The following is a 9,978-nucleotide window of genomic DNA, read 5'->3' on the forward strand; positions in this document are numbered from 1 at the left end:
AGATGAGAAGTCATTGAGAAACATATTAGTTTTCTCAAACTGACCAACTGGAAAAAAAGGGAATACTATAACATGCTCCACCCACACAGTACCAACTCATTATCAATGTTTAACTGTAGAGTAAGTAAGCAAGTATCACAGAGGGCTTCAAAGACCACATGGTAGACTACATTATGAGGTTTTTTATTACTTCGCAATACTACCTTCAGAACTGTTATCTTGCAATACTACCTTCATAACTGTTACTTTGCAATACTACCTTCATAACTGTTACTTTACAATGCTACCTTCATAACTGTTACATTGCAATGCTACCTTCATCACTGTTACTTCGCAATACTACCATCATAACTGTTACTTTGCAATACTACCTTCAGAACTGTTACTTTGCAATGCTACCTTCATAACTGTTACTTCGCAATACTACCTTCAGAACTGTTACTTTGCCTTTAAAAGTATCATTTTGATGTGTTTCCTTCCTTAAGGTGAATTATCATATCTATAAATGCATGCTTTTATTGGACCGAGGATGCAAACGCATGCAGCTCAACAATGAAACACTCAACTATTGATGTTATTGTATAGTTTTAATAAAATTAGACTAGCTGTGAGCCAATGTTGTTATGATAAACATATGTAGGTACCTTACAAAATTAGAGCAAAGTAAAAGGATTCGTGTTGATACATAAGACAGCTCCATTACTCTTAAAGTTAGTTTATTTTTGAGATAATTTCAACGAACAAGATTGAATACAATAAAGCCTATTGCACCAAAAATAAATGCGCATTTCGAAAATCTACGGCCAGTTAAAACAGACAAAGTGTTTAAAAGGTTAAAATAAATATCGACGAGAAGAGAAGAATAATTGCATCGATGGATATGATGTAACATCATGATAATCTTTGACACGAAAGAGTTTATAGTCGGATGTGTACTAGGAATATAGACACATGCAAAGTACATGGGTCAAACAATTTGAACATTGATTTAAAAAAGGAATGTATAAGATAATTTTCCTGCATAGTCATCAACCGTAAAGAAAACAAAAATAGCTACATAAATACAGACATAAAATATGAGAATATGGAGAATGAATCTGTGCTTTGGCTATGAACTGTATAGTTTATGTGGGTCCATCCACCAGATCCTTATCGTGCAATCACTGAAAGAGCATGAACCATGTCTGTTATACATGCTAAATCGTGGCGCATGAAAAGTTCTTGGACAAAGAACAAGATATGTTGGTACAACCAACCAAAGTTATCAACTTCTCCATTTGGCATATTTACACAATTCACACAATGATGCTATTGAATAACTATAAAAGAAACTGTCAGCCCAATATATTGCATTTATTTAAGATTTTGTTTGACGTATCAACAACGTTGGATGCTTAAGGGGTTCTAGTCGCGTTAAAAATATCAATCGGTTTTGCTCCCAATTGACAAAGTAGCATCGCAATCATTTGACCGCTATACAATTTGTAAAACGTCACTTTTGAGGCATCTGTATTGCCACACCGATCGACTAGGTAAGTAGTCACACAGTCAGTACAAAAATCATTAGTATTGCTTAAGCGAACGGTTCTCAGTAAATCAGGCAACAAGACGCTATGCGACTACTTGTGCTTACTCATGATTTATCATTAAAAATGGGTAAAAAATTTTGTGATTATACTCGAATACATACAGTAATCAGTGAATTAATTGAATTTAAGGAAAAGCCAGTAAATCTATACTATTTGGCTAATTGGCCAAGTGTCTCATTAGAACACATGGGTGACAGACGTAACATTAAATTTACAATAAGCTTACATAATTTGTATATTGAACAATTACCTACCTCTGGTGACAGTAAGTACTATATACTAGTTAGTAGATATAGTGAACAGTTACCTACCTCTGGTGACAGTAAGTACTATATACTAGCTAGTAGATATAGTGAACAATTACCTACCTTTGGTGACGGTAAGTACTATTTACTAGCTAGTAGATATACTGAAAAGTATCCTGCCTCTAATGGCAGTAAGTACGATATACTAGCTAGTAGATATATTGAACAATTACCTACCTCTAGTGACAGTAAGTACTATATACTACTTTACCTAGAGGCAGTAAAGAGATTGCTGCGGTTGGTAGCCATAGAGTTGACGGCTAATGAATGAGCACGCACTTCATTTAGCTGCTGGCAAGTCTCGTTTGACCGAATCTTCACAGTGCCAGAGCGACAGCAGCTTAGCAATATGTCATTATCTGGTAGCATGCACATGTCGGTGATCCAGTCCTTATGGGCGCCATTAACTGACTGAAAACAATGCAAGTTGAGGAATGAGGAACCAGGAGTTTGTTTGAAATTGACATTCAACTTAAGCGGAAAGGAGCGGCGTGAACTGCATTAAAGATGGTAAAGATTAAACACTGGCAAATCAACTTGTCCCTTTTGAATGAGTCAACAATGCAATCCTGCAATATGAAACTTTTAATCATAAACGAGTCTCTGTATTGTAACAAACCTACAAGACATTTGCAAATATTGGTGAGAGACACAGCATAATGTCTTGCGTATGACAGGTTGATCTGGTGAGACTGAACCAGATGGGCTCAACAATGCAGCAATGACTAGGTCTGACATATTTTATATTGACTCTGATCTCTAGGCCATCAAGTAGGATCACAATTGGATTGAGTGATTACCAGGAAAACCGATATACTGATATCAATCATTCACTCCATCTCAAATATTACTTCTAATAAAAAATATTTATTACAAAGTGGTGATCTTGATTGGTGACCATTACCGGAAATAACTATCACCTTTATTTTGCTATTAAATAGAGCAACACCTAGTATTGTAAAAACACCAATTTTACCTGTGGTTGAGAAGAGGGTTCACTGAGGTTCCATTTTTTGATACGCATATCCCGAGAACCACTAAAAAGGATGTCCTGACGATGCGCGAGACATTGAACACCATCATAGTGAGGAGGGTCCATAGTAAATTTGGCCTGAATTGGATAATTTGAAGTTTGTTCATTGGAAATATCAAATCCCTTAATTAGATGATCCTTGGAGCCAGTTAAGAGTTGTTCTTTCCCTCTTGAGTCATTGTATAAACTAAGGCAAATAATCGGTGCTTGGTGGCCGCTAGCAACCTTTCCGACTGCCGATAGCCTGTAAGCGTACAATATTTTACAGATCACCAGCCTTGACAGTTTAAATGAATATAGCAATTAGTCATCAAAAAGGTGCAGAAGCTAAATTGCTAGATTTAGTTGTAAGTGCTGTTAACAATATATATATGGTTAAATGATGTTGTGCATGCAAGCGGACAACCAATGAAAAATAACTGTCAGTTACAAAATGCCACATGGGTAGATCAAATACACATTAGGAGTGACCCTTGGACTTATACAAAGAAAGAAGATTACGGTTGTGCGCATAAACCACTGATAGAAGAAAGGTTATAGCTGTGTACATAAACCACCTATAGATGAATGGTTATAGATGTGTACATAAACTACCTATGGAAGGTTATAGTTGTGTACATAAATCACCTATAGAAGAGAGTTACAACTGTGGTGGATTTTCTAAGATTCATACACCAACCTCTAATAATAGTAAGTACTATATACTAGCTAGTAGATATATGGATAAGTATCCTACCTCTAATGGCAGAAAGTACAATATACTAGCTTGTAGATATATGGAGAAGTACACTACTTCTAATGGCAGTAAGTACTATATACTAGCTAGTAGATATATGGAAAAATATCCTACCTCTAATGACAGTAAGTACAATATACTAGCTAGTAAATATATCGAGAAGTATCCTACCTCTAATGACAGTAAGTACAATATACTAGCTAGTAGATATATCGAGAAGTATCCTACCTCTAATGACAGTAAGTACAATATACTAGCTAGTAGATATATCGAGAAGTATCCCACCTCTAATGACAGTAAGTACAATATACTAGCTAGTAGATATATCGAGAAGTATCCCACCTCTAATGACAGTAAGTACAATATACTAGCTAGTAGATATATCGAGAAGTATCCCACCTCTAATGACAGTAAGTACAATATACTAGCTAGTAGATATATCGAGAAGTATCCCACCTCTAATGACAGTAAGTACAATATACTAGCTAGTAGATATATCGAGAAGTATCCCACCTCTAATGACAGTAAGTACAATATACTAGCTAGTAGATATATCGAGAAGTATCCCACCTCTAATGACAGTAAGTACAATATACTAGCTAGTAGATATATCGAGAAGTATCCCACCTTGGATGTGGTATAAAAACCTTTTCATATTTTTTATTATTTTACCTATCTATAATTTTGCTTGTTACATTTGCATTAGACCCATGCCATACGAAATAAATTTGTTCCGGTGTTGGCATCGTAACATAAAAATGTCGTATAGAGGGGTGTAGAAGCCCATCATGATTATTTAATACAAACACCCCTTGGTGAAAATCATCAAACTTTTATATTTTCGTACTGACAGATTGATCTGGTGAGACTGAACCAGATAGGCCCAACAATGCAGCAATGACTAGGTCTGACGTATTTTATAACGACTCTGATCTCCAGGCCATCAAGTGGGAACACGATTGGATTGAGTAATTACCAGGAAAAACTGATATACTGAAATTGATCATTCATTCCATCTCAAATTTTATGTGATGAACAACACTAAAAATTAATGAGAAAATATTATGTTAACCTTGGTAACTACAGTTACTAATACTAATATTTTTAAAGTGCTTTTAACAGAAATAGCTGTCAATGAGAGTGTGTGCCTCAAAATTCTCTAATTTTCGTAATCTTCAATTTTTTTTAACTGGAAAATTCTCAAACTATAATATACACAAATATTTACAAGGAAATTGAAGACAAGCCGGCATCCAAACTAAATCCATCATTATCAGAGGGATTCTTAGCAACAACATTACATTTATGGACAACATACAAACTAACAAATGTAGATTTTTATTCTAGGGATCGTAACTGAAAAAAACGCATCAACTTACGTATTGAGGTCCCAGAGCTGAACGGTGGTTCCAGTAGTTGTGTATAGTTTATGACCATCTCTGCTGACTTGGATATCAAATATCTGCTGCTCTCCCTGTTGGAGAATGGCCTGACTGCTCGACGCTGGCTCCACAGGGATACTGTCATGCACCAGACCAGAGGAACTGCAACATAAGATATAAAACCTCACATTGTGTCCATCTCTGTTGGCACAGTATTCACTATAATAGGAACTAACCGTTATGATAGGAACTAACGGTTATGATAGGAACTAACCGTTATGATAGAAACTAACCGTTTTGATAGGAACTAACCGTAAGAATAGGAACTAACCGTTACGATAGGAACTAACCGTTACGATAGGAACTAACCGTTACGATGGGAACTAACCGTTACGATAGGAACTAACCGTTACGATAGGAACTAACCGTTACGATTGGAACTAACCTTTACGATGGGAACTAACCGTTACGATAGGAACTAACAGTTATTATAGGAACTACCCATTACGATAGGAACTAACCGTAAGGATAAGAACTAACCGTTATGATAGAAACTAACCATTACGATAGGAACTAACCGTTATGATAAAAACTAACAGTTATTATAGGAACTAACCGTTATGATAGGAACTAACCGTAAGGATAAGAACTAACCGTTACGATAGGAACTAACCATTACGATAAGAACTAACCGTTACGATAGGAACTAACCATTACGATAGCAACTAAACGTTATGATAGGAACTAACCGTAACAATAGGAACTAACCGTTATGATAGGCACTAACCGTAAGGATAGGAACTAACCGTAAGGATAGGAATTAACCGTTTTGATAGAAACTAACCGTAAGGATAGGAACTAACCGTTATCATAAGAACTAACCGCAAGGATAGGAACTAACCGTTACGATAGGAACTAACCGTTACGATAGGAACTAACCGTTATGATAGGAACTAACGGTTATGATAGGAACTAACCGTTTTGATAGGAACTAACCGTAAGAATAGGAACTAACCGTTACAATAGGAACTAACCGTTACGATGGGAACTAACCGTTACGATAGGAACTAACCGTTACGATAGGAACTAACCGTTACGATTGGAACTAACAGTTATTATAGGAACTACCCATTATGATAGGAACTAACCGTAAGGATAAGAACTAACCGTTATGATAGAAACTAACCATTACGATAGGAACTAACCGTTATGATAAGAACTAACCGTAACGATAGGAACTAACCGTTATGATAGGCACTAACCGTAAGGATAGGAACTAACCGTAAGGATAGGAATTAACCGTTTTGACAGGAACTAACCGTAAGGATAGGAACTAACCGTTATCATAAGAACTAACCGCAAGGATAGGAACTAACCGTTACGATAGGAACTAACCGTTATGATAGGAACTAACGGTTATGATAGGAACTAACCGTTTTGCTAGGAACTAACCGAAAGAATAGGAACTAACCGTTACGATAGGAACTAACCGTTACGATGGGAACTAACCGTTACAATAGGAACTAACCGTTACGATAGCAACTAACCGTTACGATTGGAACTAACCGTTATGATAGGAACTAACCTTTACGATAGGAACTAACCGTTACGATAGGAACTAACAGTTATTATAGGAACTACCCATTACGATAGGAACTAACTGTTATGATAGGAACTAACCGTTTTGATAGGAACTAACCGAAAGAATAGGAACTAACCGTTACGATAGGAACTAACCGTTACGATGGGAACTAACCGTTACAATAGGAACTAACCGTTACGATAGCAACTAACCGTTACGATTGGAACTAACCGTTATGATAGGAACTAACCTTTACGATAGGAACTAACCGTTACGATAGGAACTAACAGTTATTATAGGAACTACCCATTACGATAGGAACTAACTGTTATGATAGGAACTAACCGTTATGATAGGAACTAACTGTAATATCTTATGTTGGACAGTTTGACTGTATGTGTGGTAGAGAAGGTAACAAGTAGCCATATAAATGTAATTGCATCTGAAAGCAAGTAAGTATGAGTCGAGCTAGGCTTACCTGAGCACTGTTATACATTTAGCTCCAGCTCGGATGTCCCACATTTTGACAAATGAATTGGAGACAGTGTAGACAAGCCGGTTGACCTCGCAATATCGAACTTTGGAGACATAGTTAGGGTGGCCACCAAGACACAAAACTTCTGAACCAATTGACATGTTCCACACTTTGCACGTCAAGTCTGCGAGACAAAAGGAAACGCAGGTCAATTATGAGGTATTAGAATATGTTAGTGCGTTAGATTAGAGTCAACTTGACACTTACCTTTACTGCCAGAAACCAAAAGATTGTCGGCGGCACATATAGATAGTACAGCCTTTGTGTGACCAACTGCCTTCTTTACACATATGAGACTCTGGTTGGAGCTTGTCACCTGCAAGAGACCCACCAAAATGAAAACATGTAAATTTAAGTAACAATGTTGCTGAGCTTCTAGTAACAACATCGCTATTACAATTTGATAAGGTTACACATACATAGCTCTTAGACAGAAACCAATCATACCTCCTATAAATGATCTACTGCAGGTATAAAGATGACTCGAAAATATCTTCACCCCAATGTTCTATTAGTGAAATTTTTTACGTCAATCGTTTTAAAGGCTTATGGGGAATAAAAATTATGCTTTCAACATATAATTATTTTACTTGCATATCGTGTAGTTAGTCTAATGCTAATTTAATGCTCTCTAGCCATTTTAATATATCAAAGAGTGCATCGCTTAGCCTAGAAAAACTAACATTAAAATCATAACGATTCCTAAAATTATTATTTTCTTGTAAAGAAGAGGTGCTGCAGTCCGTGGTTTGGTGTGCTACTAGAACACCAAAGGCAAAAAGTGGGGCTAGTTGGAAGAGTAGCGATTTGCCAACTCATAGCAATCAAAATAGAGGCTCATGAAGCAACGCGCTACAATAGGAGTACTTTGGAGCAGCATCACTCAATATTATCGTCATAAATAAACCTCTCCAAGTCGTTATACAATGGGACTACTATGGACTACGAATGCCTATTGTTTGCTCATCTGGCTCATCACTCGTGTTGTTTGAAAAGCAAACATTTGTAAGCACTTGCTTAGTTACAAGTTACTCCTAGGATGCCATGGCTAGTATCACCTCTCTAGTCAAGATACACAAGGTCATAAGGTCAATTGCCCAACTAGTTGCCTAGATTGTGTATAGATTGTGTGTAGACAAGTGTACCAGACACATGATGTAGCGAGGTTGTTTACAATACATTGTCGCATGGTAAAAATCATAGACTACAGAAAACGTATTGTAGGGCCATTCAAAAGGTTTACGCATTGGGCTTTTATCTAAGAGCTGATAACGCCAAAATTGAGTTGGCCCCTTCAAGGCAGTGAAACGCATCTGTTATAACAAACCACTCTGCGATTTGGTGCGCACTCTTTGTTAATTCTTGCTATTTGAGACTAACAACACTAATTCTAGCCTGAGTTTCTAATTTCTAAGAGATGCAATATTCCTATTTAGTCCAACGTGAGCCGAATAGTATATCTTTAGGGGAATGGCATTAGGGCAACTGTTTGTTCAGTCTGAGACTTTTTGCAGCAGTACTCAGTAAGCAATGCTCTAGAAACACGCGACTGTTCATCATCGTGATTATGAAATGTTTTTTCCATGCTCAGTTAATATTTGTTTTTGAATGATTTTAATGATGTTGGAGGTATCACAGTAAATTAGTATTAGGCTGTATAGACTCACATACATGCAAATCCAGCTCATAATTTGTTAGTCAACACATGAAGACAATTACGTAAGTAGTTCAACGGGTTAAACTTGAAAACTTGGGCCTCATTACTTTGTCACAGCTGCTGACGGTGCCAAAGCTCTGCGCCTTTTTATTTTGTGTGCCGCCAGTTTGTGTGTTGGTGAGCCTCATGAATACATTAGTACTGTCAGAGTCCTGGAGTGGCTGGCGTCTCCTGCTCAGCGATGGCGAAGATGGGGGTGTCAACCGCACGTCTTTTATTTCAGAAGTGGTCAACTGTGATTTATCTCTGCTGAAATTAAAATAGCAGAATAAAATTCAGCCTGCAGAGCAAGAGAATCATTATAGCTCATAGTGCGAAATGGAATATTTAAATTTGGAGAGACACTTTCATGAACTTTTTTATACTAAAATTTAAGGCTATACCAGTTACAGAATTGTCACCCTTTTATTAACACACTTCTTTGTTTAAGTGAAATCTCTCCTGACAGCTCTGCCAGGTCTTCTTGAAGATGGTCAGACTCTACAAGAATTAGAAATGATAAAAACCAGCTGATTATATCAAGTCCTGATGAGCATATGAAGGTTTTAGCAATGCTTTCGACCAGTATTCATATGGGTAGAATAGCACCAGTGTATATACGTATATGGGTAGAATAGTTACCAGTGTATATACGTATATGGGTAGAATAGTACCGGTATCTATACGTATATGGGTAGAATTGTACCGGTATCTATATGGGTGCTATTCTACCTAGTATAGATACTGGGTAGAATAGTATCTATATGGGTAATCTTGGCCTTGACCTTTAAACGGTTGCATCAACCAAGGGTGATCAACTGATCAAGGCGGCAAAAGAAATTAACTGAAAGCAGCTGTCATATATGTTATAGCAGTTGTTATATATGTTATAGCAGTCGTTATATATGTTATAGCAGTTGTTATATATGTTATAGCAGCTGTTATATATGTTATAGTAGCTGTTATATATGATATAGCAGCTGTTATATATGTCAAAATATGATGCTAGTAAGCGATCAATGAAAGTAATCTAGACTTGCACACTACGCTTACTGCTTCTAGCGAGCTGCTCTTCCTTGTGTTAGTCTAGCAAAACATTATCGAATTAATTGTTACATGA

The 9,978-nt window shown here is 36.8% G+C and overlaps 1 protein-coding gene across 1 annotated transcript; it reads right to left on the reverse strand.

The window, feature by feature from the left end:
- Positions 1–699: 699 nt before the first annotated feature.
- Positions 700–9,060, reverse strand: LOC137410021 (kinesin-like protein KIF21A). Its single transcript, XM_068095639.1, has 7 exons — positions 8,927–9,060; positions 7,370–7,478; positions 7,106–7,286; positions 5,043–5,207; positions 2,871–3,171; positions 2,106–2,305; positions 700–1,163 (listed from the first exon to the last, which is right to left on the reverse strand). Exons 1-7 carry the CDS (start codon positions 9,005–9,007, stop codon positions 1,109–1,111), a joined length of 1,092 nt encoding a protein of 363 aa, XP_067951740.1. The 5' UTR covers positions 9,008–9,060; the 3' UTR covers positions 700–1,108.
- Between the last annotated feature and the right edge of the window lie 918 nt (positions 9,061–9,978).

The sequence above is a fragment of the Watersipora subatra genome, chromosome 1 (assembly GCF_963576615.1).
Source record: "Watersipora subatra chromosome 1, tzWatSuba1.1, whole genome shotgun sequence".
Lineage (NCBI taxonomy): Eukaryota > Metazoa > Bryozoa > Gymnolaemata > Cheilostomatida > Watersiporidae > Watersipora > Watersipora subatra.